Genomic DNA, 23,489 nt, shown 5'->3' with positions numbered 1-23,489 from the left:
AAATAAGACATAAAAGAGAATATTCTAGTAGATATTCTCTGCACATGTGCTATTAGGGTTTCTAGAAACATGTTCCCTATAAATAGAAAGAGACACAATGATAGCAAAGGGGAGATATTCATTTGTAAAAATACAATCTGACTTTATAGAGAGAATCTGGTCATATTGCAAGCGTACAAAAATAACCTTTTTACTAAGATTCTTGTCTAGCGTTTTTCACCGGATCCAAGAACAACCTAAGTGTTTAAATGCTTATCAATCATTCATTATTATCAGAAAGAATATCCACTGATCTCATCTCTTTTCGGATGACTCTCACGTTTTATTTGCTTAAATGTCATTTATTGTCATTTATTAATATTTAATGTCATATTCCACTTGGATCATTGCATACTGTTATTATCGCTAATACTTGTCGCCATCCGGACATATCTACTATTTATTTGTCATGATATCAATAGCTTTATCTTTGGGATATTATTTTTAATTAAGAATAGCTTTTTTTATTTAAATCTAATTGGTTGAACCGAGAGCTATATTTTTGGTCAAACGTATCATACTTGACATAATGGTGTAAAAAATTTATACAGTATAAAACAAAGCTAATGAAATTACTCTGTAAACAATAATGAAAGCTTAGTAAATATTGTGCTTATTATTCCTCCGGCTGAGGCCGATGGAGAGGCGCCAAGCATCAAGAAGAGGTTCAGGCAACAAAGAAGCAAACCACCATTGAAGTGAATGTGGCCAGTAAGGCATTCTCCTTCCTCCATATCCTATTTGTCCGACAGCTGCTTTCGCATACTTTTCCGCTGATGGACTGAACAATGTAGATCTCTCTATGCTTGCAACTCTTGAAGTCATCTTCGTTTTAACATATAATGGTACCTAATTAAAACAAACAAACCATGAACTCGATCTTAAATTCATGATTACATTTTTCCATTTCTCACTCCATATATATGTATTTAAATTAAGATTCAACTTATATACCCTGGCAGTGTAAAGAATTTTTGCATCAGTCGCGGGTTTAGGATTTCTAGTAAATGGTGTACTACTAAAAAGAAGAAGAAAAGGTTATGGTATTAAGTGGGAATTGATCCATATTTCTCCTAGTAAATAACTCAACATTCAATCAAATGCACCATTTACCCTTCTTAAAGTATGAGTATCAACAGTTAATATTATACGAATTTGAATAAATATGTACATAAAATATTAAATTTTACGGAAAGACCATGGATTCACGTACCCCACAATCTCTCCTACAAATCCGCCCTAGTTGTAGACAGATAACCATAGGCATTGGTAGCATACATATTGTTAGGTTTTTGAATGAGTGTGAATGGGAAATGGAAGAGCACCTTTTGAATTGCACCTCTTCATCTCACCCTTTTATTGTCTATAAATTTAGAGGCTTAGCCTCATTTTTTAGATATGGAAAATCTGAAAACTTATTCCCTATTTTTTACATTGTTTCATTATTTTTTCAAATAAATAAAGTGTCAAGTGTGATTTGTTCTGTTTGTTGAGTTCGTTGAAGTTCTGTAATTTCGATTGCCAGTATTACAGAATAGTTGTTCCGTTCTATCCTGGGAGGAAGTAATCCATAACCTTGGGCAACAATAAGGGAATTAAATTCCTTAAGGGCACACAAGTAACTTGTGGGCTTGGAATTATTTTTTATTTTTGTTTTCTTAAACTAATGTCTTCTGATTTTCTGGTTTCGAATACAGTATTACTAACACATATAAGAATCACTAAAAGCCCAATAAATAACAGTATTAAATTCATACTCATAATTATAAAAAGTACAAAGAGTTCATTATTAAAGTAATGATCGGAAAGTTGTTTGTTCATGGAGAAAATTGACAGTTCTATCATGTATAATATATTATTGCAGACCGACATACAGTCAAGTTAATTTGTAACATGATTTAAAGTGCTATATTTTGAATGCATTTGGAATGTCTTAAGATCACAATTTATATTGCAACTTATAAACAATGGAGACATAATGAGTTAGTAGTACGTACCTGACACTGAACATCTATACCGTGGTGTTCGTATTCCACGTACAAACATCTCGACAACTGATCGATATACCTGAGCATGTTTATTTCAATTTTTATTAATATATATGAATACACCAGAAATCCAATTCCTGTAGTTCATATAATAGCATTATAGCATTAGATAAGATCCATCTCTGGAGATCAATTATTTTTTGTTTGGAAATTAACCAACTCCCAAGAATATATACATATATATATATATATATATATATGAGAAGGGGAGCCTTGGCATAACTGGTAAAGTTGTTGTCATATGATTAGGAGGTCACGGGTTCAAGCCGTGGAAACAACCTCTTGTATAAATACAGGGTAAGGTTGCATATAATAGACCCTTATGGTCCGGCCCTTCTCCGGACCCTGCGCATAGCGGGAGCTTAGTGCACCAGGCTACCCTTATATATATATATATATATTATTGAATTTTTAATTATGTACTAGTTATATTAAATTTGTGATTTTGTATCCATTGTCGTAAATAGTGGTTTATGTTGGAAAAAATAATATCCCAACCAGGAATAATATCCACGGTAAATAACAATAACACAAAAGAGTAACAACGACACCAAATTTTTAACGGGATAAAATACAATACCCGAGCGGAAAAATATTACACCATTATAATATTACAATTTGGTAGTGTCAAGAGACTATTACAATTTCGAAAGAAATAATATTCTTTATCTTAAATACATCACTACGATATTACTCACACTCACTATTTATCTCATAGACAACAGTCTATAGATTATTCTCTCTAACTCGTAGTTGTTTCTCTCGATTTGGTGTATTTGAAACGAGGAAAGTAACGTCTCTATATATAGATGAATAGTTGCTCACCATAACCATTTGAAGTTGGTTCTGACTCCAAATATGCCGATTTGCAATCTTGCAAATTGGTTTTGCAACTTGTCCACCCCCAAGCCGTAAGTTTGGCCAATCATCTTTTTTTTCATTTCTTTCTTTTATTTTCTTTGTTTGTTCTTTTGGTAGGGAATTAGTTCCCACAAATCTCCCTCTCAATTTTGATTTTCTTCTTCATTTCAAATCTTGATCTCACTCTCTGAAAATCTTTAAACTTGAGAAGTATTGTAAAGATAGTTATAACTTGATCATGAGATTTCACATATTTGAGCTCTACTTTCTTATTGGAAACACATTGTCTTTGCTTGTAGCCATTAGCCACAAGTCTTGCCTTGTGTCTCTTCACCTCTCCATTAACATTCTTCTTTGCCTTGTATATTTATTTCACTCCAATTACTCGATGGCCTTTGGGAAGAGTTGTTAACTTCCAAGTGTTGTTCTTCTCTACTGACTCGATCTCCTCCTTCGTGGTTGTTCTCCACCTTTTGTCTGTAACATCTTCATCAAAGCTCTTTGCTTCACTATCAGCAAAGAAACAATATAGAAAATCAAAATTAGTAACTTCTTATATGCCATCATAGAGCTCTTGAATACTCCTCGTCCTTTGCGGCTGTTCATTTGAACTTTCTCGAGAAGAAGGAGATGCAACATTAGTTGGTGAAGGAGGTGGAGTTGTATCTTGCACAGGTTCTAAGGTCTCTAGTTCTTTTTCATCACCAAAGTATGGAAGAAAATCATATGAAGTTTCTTCCTGAGCCTCCCAATTCCATTCCAATTCTTCACCAAATTCAACATCATGACTCACCATCACCTTACCGCTGCTTGGGTTATATAGCTTGTAGCCTTTGAACTTGTATCATAGCCAACAAGCACATGCTTGACACGTCGATCGTCAAGCTTCGCTCTCCCTTACTGTGGCACATGAGCATAGGCTATACTCCCAAAGATTTTCAAGTGCTTGACACTTGAATTTCTTCCACTGCATGCTTCTTGAGGGGTTTAATCTCTAATATTTCTTGTTAAAGACATGTGTTTCAAATAAACTGCACACGAAATATCTTCGACCCAAAATTCCTTAAGCATACTTTTAGCTTTCAATATACATCTAGTCATATTAAGAATTGTTCGATTATTTCTCTCTGCAACTCCATTTTGTTGGGGGTGAATAAGGTACCACTAGAGGACGATGAAATAAATTCTTTTGAAGAAAATTCGCCTCCTCTATCAGGCCTTAAATCTTTTGTTTCATAACCACTATCTTTTTTAACAAGCGCTTTGAAATTTTTACAAGCAACAAACGCTTCAGATTTTTGGTTCAAGAAATAAACCAAAGTCTTTCTACTAAAGTCATCAAAGAATAATAGAAAGTATTTACTTTTACCAAATGAAGGTAGATTTATTGGCCCAGACATATCAGTGTAAACAAGTTGGATTCGCTTGGTTGCTCTTGACATGGACTCCTGCGGAAAACTCCTCCTTGCATATTTTCCAAGAAGACAAGCTTCACACAATTGATTGGGATGGTTGATTGATGGTATGTCATGCACCATGTTCTTTTCTTCCATTGATTTGAGCGCTTCAAAATTCAAGTTCCCAAATCGCATGTGCCAACACTATGATTCATCTTGCACATTAGCCTTCAAACACTTTGCATCAATTGTCTTAAGATTCAAAGAATATAATCTATTTTTTGTCATATGCACTTTAGCAATTAGAACTCCACCTGAATCTCTAAGCCAAGTATGCATATTTTTAACGTGGATATAATATCCCATTCAAGAAGTTGGCCCAAACTCAAAATATTACTTTCTAATTTTGGCACATAATAAACATCTTGAATTAACTTGTGTCCACTATTTATAGAGGAGATCAGAATTGTACCTATCCCCATCTCCAAAGGACACATTACCTCTCACCATTTTATTTATCTCCACAAACTTGTCCTTGCATCCACACATATGATTGCTTGCTCCATTATTTAAATACCACGAGCTACACTAACTCTTGTCTTCTTCCGTGAGTGCCAACAATAATGTTGGCTCATCTTCTTCTTTCTTGTCATCAACAAGGTTAGTTTTCTCTTCAATATTGCTATGACATTCCCAAGAGTAATGGTCAACTTTATGACAATTATAACACTTAATTTTTGACTTATCATACCTTTATCCATTATTTTCTTGATAGTATCCATGTACTCTTCCTTATCTTTATCTACAACCACAATCTCTAAATATTTGGTGGATTTTGACTTCATTGTTAAAGTTGTTACCATTACTTCTTCCTCTTCTATTACTGCCACGGCATCGTCCTCGTCCATTCCCTTGATAGCTTTTTCACCTTCATAATCCTTAAAGGATGACTAAGTTTTAAGAAGTTACTCCAGTGACACTTCTTGTCTCCTCTTGATCTTTTCTTCATGGGTCTGTAAAGAACCCTCCAGTTGCTCTACCGTCATTGAGTCTAAATCTTTAGACTCCTCAATAGCACATGTTAGAATAGTTATATGAATATATGTAATTAGTCTTAGTCCCTTATATAATAAGAGTAGGTTATGTGTTATGTATACACGTAAATACGGCTCATTGTAATATAAAATAATAATTAATAATATTTTTCTCCCATATTTTCTCACATGGTATCAGAGCATGAATAAGAAAAGATCGTTATGTGTCATTCCAACGACATCCGGGAAAAAGGAACTCAGTCACCGTGCAATTTTTCGGTGATCTAAGTGACTGATTTGCGTCATCTCACGTTTGCTAAGTGTTGTGCACAAACCAACACCGCCATTAACTTAGATTCTCCAGCAACAGACGCCCCATGCGCCTCCACGTGCCATCTAGATCTGCGATTCTGCCGGCTTGTCTGTCCCACGCGTTGCCGCATGCGTGCTTCTCCAGCCATTTTTGGCCGAGTTTCTTCAGGACATCCTGTTCGCACAGCAATTCTGAGTTCACTAGTACTATTTCTGACAAATTTCAATAACTTTGGAATTTACCGGCGAGCTACAGTGTTTTCCAGTGTGAATAGTGTTTCCCGGTCCAAAATTGTGTTCTTTTTCTATGTTGTGAACAGTGTTTTCCCAGACATTTCTTCAGTTTTCTAGGAGTTACTTATTTTCACTATTTCAAGTTAACCCTACACCTTTTAGTCAAGAATTTGAGAAATTAATTGTAGCGACATGTGATCCAATACTATGATTAATTGGATGGTTTCTCTATTAGATTATATTGAGTTCCTTTAGTACAAAGCATGTAAACAGACATCTCACGAGATAGATTCCATTGTTAAAACATGTAATAACGTGACTTGTGTCTCCCAATCTTCATCCTCCGATTCTTGGATCATTGATTCAGGTGCATCTGATCATATTTCTAGTAACAAATCCTTTTTCACTAGTATTTCGTATTCTGAATCTCTTCCAACAGTCACAATGGCCAATGAGTCTTAAACCATGGCAACTGCAATAGGTCAAGAAATACCACTTCCTTCCTTACCTTTAGATTTAGTTCTTTATGTTCCTAGTAATACTTTTAATCTCATAGTCGTTAATCACTTAAATGGGTTATTTTATTTCTTGATGACCTTATTTTTATAGAGGAACGCAATATGGGGTAGATCATTGGTTCCAAGCGTGAATCAAATGGACTTTATTACCTTATCCTTGCTAAATCACATGGACTCATATCTTGTCTTCCTTCAACAACTTGTCTTGTTACTGATTCATCAGATTTATTACAGAAACAGTTAAGACATCCCAATTAGTCAAAACTTCAGAAAATGGTACCTGGTTTATCTCACTTGTCCACTCTAGAATGTGAGTCATGTCAGCTCGGTAAGCATACCCACTCCTATTTTCCTCGACATCTTGATAATCGAGCAGAGTCACCTTTTACTTTAGTCCATTCAGATGTTTGGGGTCCTAGTCGGGTCAGTTCTACCTTGGGATTCCGCTACTTTGTTAGTTTTATTGATGATTATTCCAGGTGCACTTGAATATTTTTGATGAAAAATCGATTTGAGTTGTTTTCTATTTCCAAGACCTTCTATCCGCACATTTCATAGTAGTAATGCCCTAGAGTATTTGTCTTCCCCATTTTCAGTAGTTTATGAACTCTCATAGGATTATTCATCAAATATCTTGTACGTACACATCTCAACAGAATGCGGCAACTGAAAGAAAGAATAGACATCTATTGAAACTGCTCATACCCTACTCATACAATATCATATCCGTTGCGTTTTTTGGGGGATATAGTTTTTTCATCTTGCTATCTTAATAATCGTATTCCATCTTTAGCTATCTAGTATCAAGTTCCATTCTCTATCCTGTTTCCCCACTTACCTTTGTGCTCTCTTCCACCCTGTGTCTTTGGAAGCACGTGTGTTGTTCATAACCTTGCTCCAGGAAAAGATAAGTTAGCTCCCCATGCTCTTAAGTACGTATTTCTGGGTTACTCGGGAACGCAAAAGGGGTATCGATGTTATTATCATAACCTACATCGATACTTTATGTCCGTTGATGTTACCTTCTTTAAAACCCAATCATAATTCACAGGTCCAAGTAATTACTTAGATATTTTGAAGGTGCTACCAGTTTCATCTTTTGAAGATTCAGTCACTATCTCCCATTTATTTTCGTATACTACTCCACCTCCACCACCTACAACTCTAGTTGAAGCTCAACCACCTATAGCTCCAGTTCCACCACCTATAGCTCTATTTTTACCACCTATAGCTCCAGTTCCACCACCTAATCCAGTTTAACCTTCTGCAGCTCCACCACTCCCAATTTATTATCATCGTCTGCGTCCAGCATCAGGCCCACCTGATTCACATCCTGCACTTGGCCTTGCTTATACTTCGAACTTGTCTCTTCTTAGTCAACTGATTGCACTACAGAAAGGTATACGATCCACACTTAATCCTAATCCTATTATATCGGTTTAAGTTACCATCATCTGCAATCACCCTATTGTGCATTTGTATCATCTTTGTCCTTTGTTTCTATCCCTAAGTCTAAAGGTGAAGCATTATCTCATCCAGGATGGCGACAAACTATGATTGACGAGATGTCTGCATTACATAAGAGTGGTACTTGGGAGCTTGATCCTTTTCCCTCTAGTAAATGGATTGTTGGTTGTTGTTAGGTGTATGCAGTCAAAGTTGGTCCAGATGTCTAAGATGATCGACTTAAGGCCCGTCTTGTTGCCAAAGGGTATAATAAGATGTTTGGGCTCGATTACAGTGATACTTTTTCTCCTGTGGATAAAATAACATCAGTCCGCCTTTTCTATCTATGGCTATTGTTCGTCATTGGCCTCTCTATCAGTTGGACATTAAGAATATTTTTCTTCACATTGATCTTGAGGATGAGGTTTATAAGGAGCAATCACCTGATTTTGTTGATCAGGAAGAGCATAGTGGCCTTGTATGTCGGTTGTGCCAGTCCCTCTATAGTCTAAAGTAGTCTCCTCGAGCGTGATTTGGTAAGTTCATCACATTTATCCAGGAGTTTGGCATGACTCGTAATGAAGCTGATCACTGTGTGTTTTATCGGCATTATGCTTCAAATTTGTGTATTTATCTTGTCGTTTATGTTGACAATATTGTTATTACTGGCAATGATCGGGATGGTATTACTAAGTTTAAGCAATATCTCTTTCAGCAGTTTCAGACCAAGGATATGGGCAGAATAAAGTATTTTCTGGGTATTAAGGTCACATAGTCTAGCTCAGATATTGTGATCTCACAACGGAAGTATGCCTTAGACATTCTTGAGGAGACGGGAATGACAGGTTGTAAACCTGTTGACACTCCGAAGATCTGAATTCTAAACTTCTGCCAAGACAGGGAGAGCCACTTAATGATCCTACAAGATATAGGAGGCTGGTTGGTAAATTAAATTACCTCACGGTGACTAGACCTGACATTTCCTTTTTTGTGAGTATTGTGAGCCAGTTTATGAATTCTCTCTGTGATAGTCATTGTGATGCAGTTGTCAGCATTCTTCGGTATATAAAATCAGCTCCAGGCAAAGGTTTATTGTTTGAGAATCGAGGCCATAAGTAGATCGTTGGATACTCAGATGATGATTGGGTAGGGTCTCCTCTGATAGACATTCTACATCTGAATATTGTATCTTAGTATGAGGTAATTTGGTGTCTTAGAAGAGCAAGAAACAGAATGTGGTTGCTCGGTCTAGTGCAGAAGCAGAATATCGAGCAATGGCTATGGCGACATGTGAGCTAATTTGGATCAAAAAGTTGCTCAAGGAGTTGAAATTTTGGTAATATCAGCCAGATAAGACTTGTGTGTGATAATCAAGTTACTCTTCATATTGCATCAAATCTAATATTCCATGAGAGAACTAAACACATAGAGATTGGCTGTCACTTTGTCAGATAAAAGATACTCTCGGGAGATATTGCTACAAAGTTTGTAAAGTTGAATGATCAACTAGTAGATATTGTCATCAAGTCCCTTACTGGTCACCGTATCAGCTATATATATAACAAGTTCGGTACATATGATTTATATGTACCACCTTGAGGGGGAATGTTAGAATAGTTATGTGAATATATGTAATTAGTATTAGCCCCTTATGTAATAGGAGTAAGTTACGTGTTATGTATACATATAAATATGGCTTATAGTAATATAGAATAATAATCAATAATATTTTTCTCCTGTGCTTTCTCACAGCACATACCACAAAATCAAATTTAGTTGTTAATGCGCGAAGGACCTTTTCTATAACACAGACATCTTCTATGTCTTCGGATTCCTTCATTTTTTAAACTTTAAAATCAGCTCTTAGAGTTTGAAGTTTTACCTTCCTCGCCTTGTCAACTCCTTGGAGAGAATTTTGTAAAATCTCTCAAGCTTCCTTTGAGGTGGTAGCATCTGCCACTTTCTCAAACATGGCATCATCCAAACATTGGCGGATGAGCGTGAGGATTTGTTGATCCTTCTTCCTTGTCTTTGTTAAGACATCTTTACTGAGGCAGAACTTCCTTATTACCGGATTTTGCATACCATCTATCTACGATTTCCCACACATCCTGGGAGCCATGAATGACTTTTATACATAGACATCATTTCTTATAATTATCTTTTGTGAGACAGGGATACTGAAAAGACAACGGACCATTATTCACCATGGCTCTGATACCATGTTGTTGGAAAAAATAATATCCCGCCAGAAATAATATCTACAATAAATAACAATAATACAAGAGAGTAACAACGAAATTAAATTTTTAACGGGGTAAAATACGATTCTCGAGCGGAGCAATATTATACCACTATAATATTATAATTTGGTAATGTCAAGAGACTACTACAACTTCGAAAGAAATAACACTCTTTATTTTAAATACTTCACTACAATATTACTCTCACTCACTATTTATCACACAGACTACAATCTATGGATTACTCTCCCTACCTCTCAGTTGCTTCTCTTGATTTGGTGTACTTAAAATGAGGAAAATAACGTCTCTATTTATAGATGAATGGTTGCTCACCATAACCATTCAAAGTTGTTTCTGACTCCCAATTTGCCGTTTTGCAATCTTGCAAATTGGTGTTGCAACTTGTCCACAGCCCAACTTTAGCCAATCATTTTTTATTTATTTTTTTGCGTTTCTTTCTTCTATTTTGTTTATTTGTTCTTTTGCTAGGGAATTAGTTTCCCACAGTTTAATGTTAATAGCTCGTCTTCATACTATTTCCTAGTGACTAACGAGTTTGTATTAATAAGTGTCCTACTATTAGTTAAATGCAAAAGTGCAGCGGACCTCCAATTGTTATATCTTGGAAAGAATTTAAGAATTGCTAACACCAGAAGAGACTGATCAAGAAAAAGGTACAGCCCTAGAAAGGGAATACTTAGGAGTCTTTTGGTAGGGAGTATAAGAATAATACTAAATAAGGTGTATTAGTAATGCATGAGTTAGTAATACAGAGATTATTTCTTATGCATTGTTTGGTGTGGTGTATTAAAAATTAAAATGCATTGCATAATTTTTAAAAATTTAATTGTTTACAAAAATGTCCTCCATATTCTTTAACTTAAGGGACTTTAAGGATAATTTTGTCTTTAACCATGATAATGCATGCATTAATAGCCTTTGTATAGCTAATGACATGGTTTTCTATGCATTAGCTATACATAAGATAATACCAAATAGAGTGTATAACTAATGTTTGTATTAGTTATACATATGTTGAAAAAGTATATCAAACAAAGCATTACTAATACACAAAGCTAATGCATGCATTATTTTCTCTAACACTCTACCAAACGACCTCTTAGAAGTCTAACCACAGCCCTCCCATGCATGCAATAAAGTAAAGGATGAGATGTTTTATGGATTGCCTTGCACAACTTGTGTGGGGCCTTAATTTATCTCACAAATTTTTGGATCCATATGTTACACTTTTGGGTTTACAAAATTTTGAATTCACAAAAATTGTACTCCCTCCGTTTCATATTAGATGAAGTACTTTCCTTTTTAGTTTGTTCCAAAACAAATGATACATTTCTAAATTTGGAAATAATTCAACTTTAAACTCTTTCATTTTACTCATTTACCCTTAATGAGATGCTTTTATAGCCACACAAATGTCATGGTCCCACAAACCTTTTACCCTTTAAACTTTTAAGACCGTAAGTTTTAAAAGTCTTTTTTTTTTCTGACAGACCCTCTTGTTGTCTCGTACTCTCCTTTCCATATGTTGCCATGAGGCAAGCATCATCAGGAGTAGTTTCGCTTCCTATGATGGGTAGATAAGTACTTTTGCTTTCAACTCTGTGAAAGATGATGATACTGGAACTCCGTGTCAAGTCAAACTACATCGTCTAATATGAAACGGAAAGAGTAAGATCAGAAAAAAGTCTCCCTCGGTGTGAGGCACGGAATAAAAAATTTCTTGATGAAGGTAAAGCTAGAATTAAGCTCATAAAGTCATGTCTGGCAGGACGACAGCGATGGAAAAGAATGCATCAGCAACAGATGCCATAGCTTTTAGTTGGTCCTTATTTGGCCACGACCACCCCTCCCACCTCTCTTGAGTGTACTTGCATTTAATATACTACTACTAGTACTAATCAAGAGTTAATTTGATTAAATTCTAGACAGCCCCTTAAACTTGGCATATCTTGTAAGTTAGATATTCTAACTTACCTAGTGACAAGTTAGACCCTTCTATTTGACAGAAATGTGTCTTACGAATACTCGTGTTCATAAGACCAAAATCCAAATGCATGAAATATACTTACACAAGTGATCCAACTATTGAATCACATGTGTGATTAAGTGTAACTAAAAGTTTAAAAATATAAAAATACAGTAATTAAGTAAAAAGGGAAGGAAAATAAACAATTAGACTTTCACCAAACCCAGGCCGTCCCCTCCCTGTTCCCCAACCCCTGGACCGTTCCCATCTTCATTTTTGGTACAATTAGACATCTTTCATCAGGTGTTTGATTCATTTTGTTTTTTGGATTAAAATAGAGATTAGTAGGTAGTCAAGTGATTCTCTTTTTTATTCATGTACATGGTAACACTAATCAATAAACCTCGTGGAGGTTACACTTTATTCACAGTCATTAGAAGATGGTTCAATATGAAATCAAAGACACAAGTACACAAGACTATCGTTTTCTGGTTTAAATGTGACAGAGTGGCTCCAGACCACTACTTTGAAATTTGAGCTGTGGTCCTCGAAGACTGGCACAGAAAGAAAAGAGAAGAAGAGGAGTACTAATACTTCATCAAGTTTTAACTGGATTTTGGTAAATATCACAATTTTTATCCATATAACACCAAGCAGAGGCATTCCTTATTAACCAAAAAGTAGACCCCAGCAAAAACGTACAGTACCCTAAGACCGCTCACTAAGCTAGTGTTTGACCATAAATTCTCAAATTTGTTTTGAAAAATCTGATTTGGGTAAAGTTTGGTTTGAAGATGAAAATGTATTTGAACATAAGTTTTCAAAATATACTTAACTTTTTTTTTTTTTTTTGAAAAAACATGAAACATGACTTATACTCACATGTTCTAAAAACTATCATAAATACGCAATAGTGCCTTTATAAATAACATTTATTATATTGTTGCAAATCATAGTCCTGAACATAAATAAATTTGGTACAAAATTATCATTTTTATAATGAACTACATAACACACTATCAGATAGCCAAGAAGACGAAGTAACATTGTTACAAACGGGATTTGGATTTTGGGAATTTACCAAAATGTGGATAAAATCTCTAGCCAAACATGTATTAAATAATAGCATGTTCTTTTTAATAAAAATTTGTGAAATTAATAACGGAACAAAACTAGTAGAAGGCAGCGACGGAACCAGAATTTCATTAAGGAGTATCAAAATATAAGAATTTAAATATACCGTAAAATTAAGGGGAGTCAATATATAGTAAATATATATAAAATAAAAAAATTATCTAACAATACAGTGTAATTTTTCGGCGAAGAGATGTTAGTTGGTTAAATGTAACTCCTTCACTGGTAGAAGGGAAGAACTATATATGTTGATACATACACCACATAGAACTAAAGGACTTCAACCAAAGGCATATTCAGAATTTAATTATGGGTGTTAGTTTATTAGATTTTAGGACTAGACAATTTAATGAGTTACTTCAAATAAATTTTTACCTGAGCTAAAACTTCTGAGTCCTGCTGGACTCATAACTAATGGAGTAACATAAATCCGCAGCTAAGGTCAATTGTACTAACTGGTCACATAAATTCTAATTTCGTAAAGGTCAAAGAGAAAAGGTAAGTATTTTAAGACTTGAAATTGTAACAGTATGTAGGTATTATGTATTCTCTGAGAAAAGAGGACTCAACATATTGATTAACTCTTTGCACAATAAGCAAATTTCTGTAATTAGTTTACTATAAAGGAATTCCTGTTTCAATTTTCACATGAAAATTAACAGGAACCAAAAAAACTTTAGTTCACATAAAATGATGAAAAGAAAATAAATGGCTAGAAGAAGAAAGACTCACGCTTTAGTTGCAGCATAGATGGCAAAGAAAGGGTGAGAAGGTACAACTATTGAAGCACCAGAACCGATATTCACGATAGCACCCTTTCTTCTATGTATCATTCCTGGTAACACAGCCATTGTCACCAAGGTAGTACCTGTTTAAAATATAATTAAATAAATAAAAATATATTTAACTTAAAGTATATTTTTAAATAAAATAATCACACAATTTAATACTGTATAGTATCGAAGTAGGCACCACTAGGCTTCCATCCATTATCAAAATTAATTTATGCATGCTAGGCTCATGAAAAAGAATCTAAGTCGTACCATGTTAAAGACATAATTAATTAATTTTAAAAAAATATTTTTCTAATAAATTTTTTTAAATCATCACACAATTTCAATATAAAAGCAGAGACTTTCAAAGGCCAATCATTAATAAAAAAAATTACACGTGTTAGGTTAATAGAAAAGAAATAAACTTGCAGAGGAGGAACGTGTCGAAGACACTAACATTTTAAGCTTTTAAATAAAATACAACGCAACGATACCTTCCAAGTTCACTTTCACTATATTTTTCCATATGTTCTCATCCACCTCATGAAAAAACATGGCTCCTGGATATGTGACACCAACGTTGTTAATTAAAACACCAATATCTAACCGTTCAACGGCCTTTTTCATTTCTTGAATTCCTGTAGAAAGATCACCAGAGAAGTCTAGAACAACAATCTTGATTTGGGTATTTGGATTTTGAGCTTTGATTTCGGCAGAGACTTGTTGTAGTTTGCTTAAATTTCTAGCTACTAATATTAGGTTAAGATCTTTTTGGGCCAGTTGAAAAGCAAAAGCTTTTCCAATTCCGTCAGTTGAGCCAGTGATGAGTGCCCATGAGCCATAAGATTTAAGATTCTTTGAATTTCTGAAAAATGTGTTGAAGATCCATTTGAGAAAAATAAAGGAGTTTTTGAAGAAGGAGATGAATCCAATAAAGGAGAGAAGAAGAACTAAGAAAGGTTGAGATTTGAGGTGATCCATGGCAGTTGAAAGCATCTTCTTGAGTAGTTGGAGAAGAAGATCGGAATGTTTCTCAAATTGCTATCTCCTATATGTTTTTTGAGTGTGTTACCATATCAAACATTTATTGCTTTTATTTAGACTTTAATTTATTTTTACAATTGAAAACAAGTAAATATTCGGAAATAGCTTGTCTATTCCTTCGGGCAGGGATAAGGTTTGCGAACACACTACCCTTCTCAGACCTCACCCCATTATTGAGATGTCGGTGTTGTTGTAACAGAAAACAAGTAAATAAATGAATGAGTGATTGAATTAATGGAAGTGCACTGACTTTTCCCTAGCTATAGGCTATAGCTATGAGTTGTCAGTAAAGACTACGGGTGTTAAACGGGCCGGGTTGATCCGGTTTCGGACTTGCCCAGATCGGTTAAACCCGGAACCGGCCCGGACCGGTTAAAAAGGACTGGGTTGGAGGGGGTTGGTCCGTTTAGAATTTTAAAATGGGTATTCGGACCGGTTGAACCCAGTCCAATGAACAATTACCATTATCGGGTTAACCAAACCGGCCCGGTACAACGGCTAGAATTTTTTTTTTGTTTTTTTTTAATTTTTGAAATAAGTGGGCCCCACTGACCGTTGGCAACGGTCAGACCTTGAATTGGTCCGTTGGCCAATGGAAAAATTGCACAAATAGCCTTTTTTTTTAATTTTTAACCCTTTTTAAATTTACAAAACTAACCTTCTCTAAAACCATAAATACACCCCTCCCTCTTCTTCATTTCTCAATCTCAATTTCTCTCATTCTCTCATTCTCCAATTTGCAAGACTTCAAGTCTTCAATTCATCTTCTAATTTTATTTGGCTCTCTTTTCTTGAATTTAATTTATCGTGTTTTATCATTCGAAATTTGAAGTTTGAACAATTGAAGTTCAAAATTGAAATACTTGCTTGACGTTTGTTCGTGGTAACATCGGAATTGCGTAATCAAGTGCTCAATTTATTGTCGAATTCGGTGCACTCCCTCCAACTCTTTCTCTTATTTACTATTTTAATTGCATATTTAATTTTAGCTTATACTTTAATTTTTGCAATATGTTTAACGCTGCTAAAAGAGCGTGTAAAAGAGTTACTGGTAGGGAAAATAAAAAAAGAGGTAGTCCTTCAGCATCTGGTAGTAATAGTAATAACTCCTTATCATTTTCACATGTTTCCGAAACATCGCCTAATGATAATATAGATATAGATTAAGAACAACTACAAGAAGATTTTGGAATAGAAGATAATAAAATAGGAATGGAAGATGAGATACCAGCTACACCTACTAGTGCTGGAGCTGGTAGTGTTGGAGTTGCTACAAGGGGTGGTGGTCGTGACACTAGTAGTAGACCACCTTTGGCTCCGACTACTAATCGTAGAAAAAGAAGTAAGGTTTGAAATTTTTTTGAAATAATAGAAGGTACTGATAGAGTTAAATGCAAAATTTATAAATGTGATTTTAAACATTTGACTAGAGGAAATATAGGGGGACTGGGACGCTTAGTAGACATATGAGAACTGAGCATCCAATAGAATGGGGCGCTGATGGTGATGGAAATCAAACAACTATTAACCCTACTACTGGAGGTCTAGTGAAAATGATAAAATGAAGGATCGTGAGGAGTTAGCAAAAATGATTGCTTTGGGTTGTCTACCTTTTTCTTTTGCTTCTTCATCATATCTTATTATGTATATTCAAAGAATTTACAATCCTTTATTTAAAGATATCCCTAGAAGTACTTGTAGAGCTGATATCTTTAGATTTCATGGACAATATCAAATATACATACGTTATTTGTTTAGCCACCTTCCTTGTAGAGTTTCTCTAACTTCTGATATTGGCCATGCTGTTAATGGAAATGATTATTTGACAATTACATGTCATTGGATAGATGATACTACTTGTATGCAAAAACGTATTATCGCTTTTAGATATGATGAAGATCAGAGTCATATTGTTGCGTTTATAAGTAGTACTATTTGTGAAGTTGTTGAATTTTATAATCTAAAGCAAAAAGTATTGTGTATGTCTTTTGATAATGCTTCTACCAATAATGCCGCAATTTCAATATTAAAACTGCATTTGCAACCACCTCTTGATGAAATTTTTCATGTTAGGTATGCATGTCATGTTTATAATTTAATTGTTAAAAGTGGCCTTGATTTATTTTCAACTGAGATTACTCATGTTAGAAGAGCAGTTGGTGTTATTCAAAGAAATAATAGACAATCTAGAATAAAGGAATTTAAGAATAAGTGTGTCCAGTATAACCTTAAACCCAGATTCATGCCAGACGAAATTGTTACTAGATGGAATTATACATATATATTTTTAAAATGTTGCTACAAATATAGATTCCCAATAACTGAAGTTGCTAATGCGCATTGTACTGATCCAAACCGTATGTTAACAACTAGTACTTGGGAGGTCATTAGTGATGTTGTTAAATTTTTACATAAATTTTATACAGCTACTGTTGAGTTTTCTGGAGCATATTACCCTACTGTTACTATGACTTTAGTACATATAGCTGAAATTTCTTTTCTACTCTCTGAATTTAAGAAGAAAGAAAAATATAAGGATGTTGTTGAAAAAATGCAAGCAAAATTCAAAAAATATTTCTTTCCAATTCCTCCGATTTACTTAATTGGTGCAGTTTTAAATCCTTCTATTAAGATGTCTGATTGTCACCAATAATGAATGCTTTATATACTTATATGGAGATTGGACCAACTGAAACTCCAGATTTATATGTCTTTATGAACAAGCTAAATGATTATTTACAACAATTATATAATTATTATGCAAATGTAATTGATGATGATGCTCGTGTTATAGGCAATGTTAATCCCACTATGCACTGTACCACTTCTGATATTGTGGATGATGAAGAAGGCCTTGATAGTTTTAATATTTTTTCTACATTTTCTAACACTCAAACCAGTAGCAGAAATATTGATGAACTTCAATTCTACTTGCAGAAGCAAAAAGAGCTCCGCACAAAGGAATTTTCACCGTTGGGATGGTGGCATGAGAATGGAAAGCAATTTCCTGTTCTTTTCGCTATGGTTCGGGACGTGCTGAATGTGCCAATTTCTACTGTTGCATCGGAGAGTGCATTTAGCCAAGCAAGACAACAACTTGGAGACACCCGTCACTTATTGGGAAGCAATGCTTTGGAAGTTTTAGTATGTTTCAGAGAATGGATTAGATCGGAATGAAGAAATCAAGGATGTGAAGATGCTGATAGCCTAGAAGACGAGGAACTTGGAGATATATTAACACATGGTAACCCATCCGAATTTAACACTCCAGAAGAAGGTCAATCAGTTCATATTGATTATGAAGAACTTACTAAGGCAATGCAAAACCTTTGAATTTACTTGTTGTTAAAAATGTAAATCTTTTAATTTGTAAGTTTGAATTATGAAATAAATGTAGCACTTGCAACAAGTGCATTTTTTCCCATCTTCCTTGTATTCTTTATGTTAATACTTTGTACTAATATAACCTATAATAGTTATACAAAATTTCAAAAAAAATAATTAAAAATACACTAAACTCGGCCCGGCCCCCGGCCCCCTCAACCCGTAACACTTACGGTTTAATTTTTTCCCGGATGAACCCGGACTCGTTAAACCCGTTAAGAACCAATTCGGAACTGGCCCGGACTGTAACTCGTACGGGTCCAAAAAATAGTGACCCGGCCCGGCCCACCTGTTTAATACCTTTAGTAAAGACCGGTAGTTTTAGTTTACAGAAGACATATGTGGATTGTGGAATATCGTAGGATCGTGAAGTGTAAAAAGTTAAGAAATGGCCATGGGCAAATTATTATGTTAGGTAGAAAATAGGGATGTAATAATGGTAGCTATTCGAATTTTATTGGATTTAAATTTTAAAAATAATTTGGACTATATTAATTTCAAGATATATCAATCCTAGTAATATCGGGGGCTAATAATAGTTGAATTAATTATTTAACTCCTATAGATATGAATTTAATAAATAGGGTCAAACGCAACGGGCTAGCTTTTTAAATTGGATTACAAATAATGAGTTCACCGTGTTAAGACCAAGATGTCATCTTATTCTATAGGACCCGATGATAGGTGGATCTTATTCTAGATTCACCTTGAGAGGTGGGGGTGCCACGCCAACCACAAGTTAGGCAAGAATTTTTACAATCCATGTTGAAATTTTTTACAATATTGACTAAATGTATACGCGTGCTCTTGTTGGAAATTAATTTATTAAAGTTATTCTTATGTTTAGGCTTAGGTTTGAAACTGATTCTAATGAGGAAATTAATTTTTCGTTTGCTCAGTTTCCCTTTTCTTTTATTTTTTTCTTTTCTCTTTGTTTTTTCTACTTCCTTTATCTTTAGATAGAATATATGGGTCCACCAACTTCTATAGAGAATCAGGTTCGACGATAGTACACATACAAAGCAGAAATTAAATGACATGAGGAATTTTACGTGGTAAATTTCCAGCTCAACGGGATTAAAAACCACGACCTACCCTTGTAGGATTTCAACTTCACTACTGAGCAACTTTCAGATTACAACCTATGCAACCTAGGAATTAAACTCTTAATTCCGCACTAACTTGTAACACACCTATTACAAGCTACTTTGCAATAACTCTATTACAAAGACTTTGAAACTTGACTAACTCTAGCCAAAACTTAAACATGCAGGTTTAAGGTTTACAAAGGTTTCCTACAGAATACTTCTAAACAAGCTAGATAGGAATTACAATTTGAAGAACTATTACAAATTCACAACTCAACTAAGGACACATAATAACTTGATGTGGGAACTGGTCCGTAGTTGCTTTGTTCTTTGTTCTTGAGGCACTTGAAACTCGCTAGCTGAATAGTCACGCGAGTGAGCTTGAGAGAGATCTCTAAGTATTCAAGTTGTTTTGTTTTACCTCCCTTGAATGCATATATACATGTGTGACATCACCTATAATGATGCAAGCAAGGTAGGTAAAAACATTTCCCTGAAAAGTTGACTCCAGTACTGTTCCTGCACTGTAACGTGTACGGGCAGCAACTTTCCAACTGGAAAGTTGACTTCGTACAATCTCCTCGGGAACTGGTAGGGACCTGGTCCCTCAGTTGTTCTTTCCACTTCTAAAAAGTTGAATCATATTCGACGCTGAATCCCAACCCGAGACCTTGTGATCTTGAGGTCTCGTAAATGTATACGCTCCTTATTTGGTTCTGGATAGTAAGTTTGTTAGATCATCAAAACATAAAGTAAAGTACTTATAACCAAAGTACTTGTAACCTATAAATTTCTCCCTTTTTGATGATGATAAATTTATAATTGAAAATCCTAGAAGGAGCCACAAAGTAACCAGATTGTGAACTAAAAAGACCTTAAGTTCCCCCTAAAGCTCTGTATTCTTCCTTACTCAGTACCCTAACTTTTGTGAGTTCCCCCTGAATCTAAACTTTTGTGAGTTCCCCTTGAATCTGTATTTTGTTTTCAGATTATTATTCATTCATGCTCTTATTCATTCATGCATTCATACTGTGTATTATTCAATTAAATCTTTCCCCTTTTGGCATCATAAAAAATACAGAACAGGTTAGCAGCATAAAGAAGTCTAGCATAGCTAAGTCATGCCACTTATATGCTCACAACATGATAAAAGACAGAAGCAAAAGAGCAGCAGTATAGATAGCAAAAAGGAAATCACTTTCAATAACCAAAATTGGACTTTTACAGGCAGGAGCATAATCATTATTTTCATCCAAAGTCTAGAACAAACAAATAACAAGTGCCAGAAATAACAAAACATCACCAAAAACAACTTAAGAAGATAGACACTGGAAATTGGACACTAATGGGACATTCTTTAAGGAACACTAGATGAATGGGGCTTGGAAGAGGAAGCAAGAATCTGGAGGACAAGATCCATGCGAGCATTTGCGGACATTTGCTCATTGAGCAGTCTTTCTTTCAAGTCTTCCACCAGTTTCCTTAGTTCAACATTCTCCTTTGTTAGGCGTGCAACCTCTACGCTGTGACAACCACTAGAACCAGGTACCTCTTGCAACTGACTGAGCTGACTCTCAAGAATCGTGTTCCTAGACTTCAACTTCTGGATCTCCTCTGTGGCACTATTCTGAGCATTTATCAGTAGAGAGATTGTGAAAGTGCTTCCAACTCCTCCGACTTTGTCAATACACTCACACTCCTCTTGAGTAGTTTTTGAAAATGATTACTTTTTGCTGCCCACTTTAGCTTGTCCCAGAGGTACTTTGAAAAACTCAAAGACCTTTGTGAGAAGGAACCCAAAAGGTAGTCTAGGATTCCCATTTTTAAGGTTCTCTACCTTCTGCATATGCTCAATCATTATGTCAGGCAAATTGATGGGGGAGAAACTATCCAAGGTTTCTATAAGGAATAAGTCAGCTTTGGATGCAACAGATCTTCTTTCAGCGCGGGAAGCAATACTTTGTTAAGCATCTCAAAGAGCAGTTGATAAACTGGAAGGAGTGCCTTCTTATGCACCTGTTCCCTATGATGTACTGCCTTGTCCTTAACAATGGCATTTCTAAAGTTTGGTATGCAGGCACCTTGAAAAGATGACACTCCTTCGGTAGGAACACCCAAAATTTACCCCAATAAGGTAGAGTCCATCACTATGTACACCCAATTTACCAACACACAGATTTGATCATCATCTAATGTAAAGAGGCTGGTGTAGAAACTCCGCACCTCGTCCTCATACACTATAAGATCCTCAATTGTAAGCAAATTGGTCCAATATTGAGAATCACAAATATCCACTAATTGTCTCATCCCAACACTCTCTAGAATGTCATAGACAAATGTGTGGCCCCACATCACTTTCTGATTCCCCAACTTCCTTTTATCAGACCTTAAAGTCCACTCACTTTTCCTTTCTTGACGGAACTAGGTTCCTCATCATCATCATCCCTCTTTCTTTTCATTGACTTGCCAACATACTTTTCCTTCTCCACTAACTTGTTCTGTCTATGTTCACTAGATTTCTCCACTTCTTTCTCACCAGACTTGTCACCATGCTCCTTCACTGTCTTGTCACCAGAATTCTTTACCAACTTTTTACTGGAACCAGCAACAACACTCTTGGAAGAACTCTCAGCACCCTTAGAGGTGTGCCTTTCGAATTGAGAGTGAGAGTGCTTCTTCCTCGAAGACTTGTGGTTCAGGGAACTAGGTTTCTCTTTGGTTTCCTCATCCACATCCACTACAGGAACATCTTCTGTTTGTACAACTTTTCCATCTTTGACCAACTTTCTCCTTCTCCGACTCCTTTTACTCTTTTTTGAGGGCAAACTCTAGAGCCTCCTTTTGCTACAACTTTAGTCCTAGCCTTGATAAAACTAGCATAAACCAAATTATATGCGTCATCTTCTTTCTCAAGATTCGTCTCAAGCACCACCATATTTAAAGGCTCAGCATCGAAGCGGGGAGAGGGAGCAGGATCAATACTGGTCTGGGGAGATGACTCTTGACCTGGATCCTCCATAAAGGGATTAGGTTCATTATTTGGGACCCTAGTAGTATTATCTTGTGCCGGTTGTTCAAATTGCAAAATTGCTCCCTCTTCTTCTGTCTCTTCCCTTTGAGGCTCAGACCCTCTTGCACATTCCTCTATGATGACCCCTTATGATGCAATGGAAAACGTATTCTCTATTCCCTTATTTTCTTGTGGTTCCATGGTGATTTCAACAGACGAATGAGTGATACCTACAGAGTCACAACTTGTCATGATAGTCTCAGTTTCTTCATGACTAATCACCAGATCTTCACTCAAGTGCTCAGCCATGGATAGAGTTGAAAGTTCCTGAATGAGGTTCCCTTGTTTACCCTGTTGACTTTGTTTGACTGGTGAGACTGGAGGAGGACAGACATTCTCAAACTTGCTTTTAGATGAAAAGTGGACTCGGAGTGGGTAGGAGAGGGAGTGAAGTGTGGAAGAGACTCTTCTTTAAGGTTTGGATTAGTGACTGTGTTGGGAGAGAGGTTCACCACTAAACTACTGACCAGTGAGGACTCAATCATAGTGTTGTTTGCCACACTAAAGGTTGCTTGATTTTCAGACATGATGAGATTATTCTCAAAGGACTGTGGATTTAAGAAGAGAGAAGACAAATAGGAATTTTGAGTTTGGAAGAGAAAGGCTTGTGATGTTGATTTAATTATGATGAGGGACCCATTCTGAAATGGCAGCACCCTTTTGGGCTGTGACGTTTTGGCTGAAGAGCCATGACTTTAAAGATACTGTCATGCTGATGATGACGTGACATTGTTTTTTGTCCATTTTAAATTATGTATGAAATAAAAAAAAAGCTACTAACCTGCGTTAGAGAACTAGGTTCCCTAATAGGTTTGGCAAGTGAGTTTTATCCCCTTATTCATTATGCAATACAACATCTGCTTTTATAGTCATCATG

The 23,489-nt window shown here is 35.5% G+C and overlaps 2 protein-coding genes across 2 annotated transcripts; both read right to left on the bottom strand.

Annotated features, from left to right (window-relative positions):
- Positions 1–538: 538 nt before the first annotated feature.
- On the bottom strand, positions 539–15,173 carry LOC104228053 (very-long-chain 3-oxoacyl-CoA reductase-like protein At1g24470). The gene is made up of 4 exons (XM_009780457.2): positions 14,521–15,173; positions 13,986–14,121; positions 2,037–2,106; positions 539–888 (listed from the first exon to the last, which is right to left on the bottom strand). The coding sequence occupies exons 1-4, from the start codon at positions 15,020–15,022 to the stop codon at positions 637–639; spliced, it is 960 nt and encodes a 319-aa protein (XP_009778759.1). The 5' UTR covers positions 15,023–15,173; the 3' UTR covers positions 539–636.
- A 5,505-nt stretch (positions 15,174–20,678) lies between these two features.
- LOC138883210 (uncharacterized) lies at positions 20,679–22,861 on the bottom strand. The gene is made up of 5 exons (XM_070163878.1): positions 22,783–22,861; positions 22,327–22,698; positions 21,945–22,279; positions 20,909–21,169; positions 20,679–20,801 (listed from the first exon to the last, which is right to left on the bottom strand). Exons 1-5 carry the CDS (start codon positions 22,859–22,861, stop codon positions 20,679–20,681), a joined length of 1,170 nt encoding a protein of 389 aa, XP_070019979.1.
- Positions 22,862–23,489: the final 628 nt, after the last annotated feature.

The sequence above is a fragment of the Nicotiana sylvestris genome, chromosome 12 (assembly GCF_000393655.2).
Source record: "Nicotiana sylvestris chromosome 12, ASM39365v2, whole genome shotgun sequence".
Taxonomy (NCBI): domain Eukaryota; kingdom Viridiplantae; phylum Streptophyta; class Magnoliopsida; order Solanales; family Solanaceae; genus Nicotiana; species Nicotiana sylvestris.
Note: the sequence above shows the minus strand (reverse complement) of the source record. Positions and strands in the feature narration are given on the sequence as shown.

Coding starts and splice junctions, on each gene's coding strand:
- LOC104228053 (XM_009780457.2), bottom strand. CDS start 15,022: ATGCTTTCAACTGCCATGGATCACCTCAAATCTCAACCTTTCTTAGTT. Junction 14,122..14,520: donor AGTGAAAGTGAACTTGGAAG/GTATCGTTGCGT, acceptor TATTTTAAACAG/GTACTACCTTGGTGACAATG. Junction 889..2,036: donor GTATAGATGTTCAGTGTCAG/GTACGTACTACT, acceptor TGTTTTAATTAG/GTACCATTATATGTTAAAAC.
- LOC138883210 (XM_070163878.1), bottom strand. CDS start 22,861: ATGGCTGAGCACTTGAGTGAAGATCTGGTGATTAGTCATGAAGAAACT. Junction 22,699..22,782: donor GACAAGTTGTGACTCTGTAG/GTATCACTCATT, acceptor TTGCATCATAAG/GGGTCATCATAGAGGAATGT. Junction 21,170..21,944: donor GTTCCGTCAAGAAAGGAAAA/GTGAGTGGACTT, acceptor ATAAATGCTCAG/AATAGTGCCACAGAGGAGAT.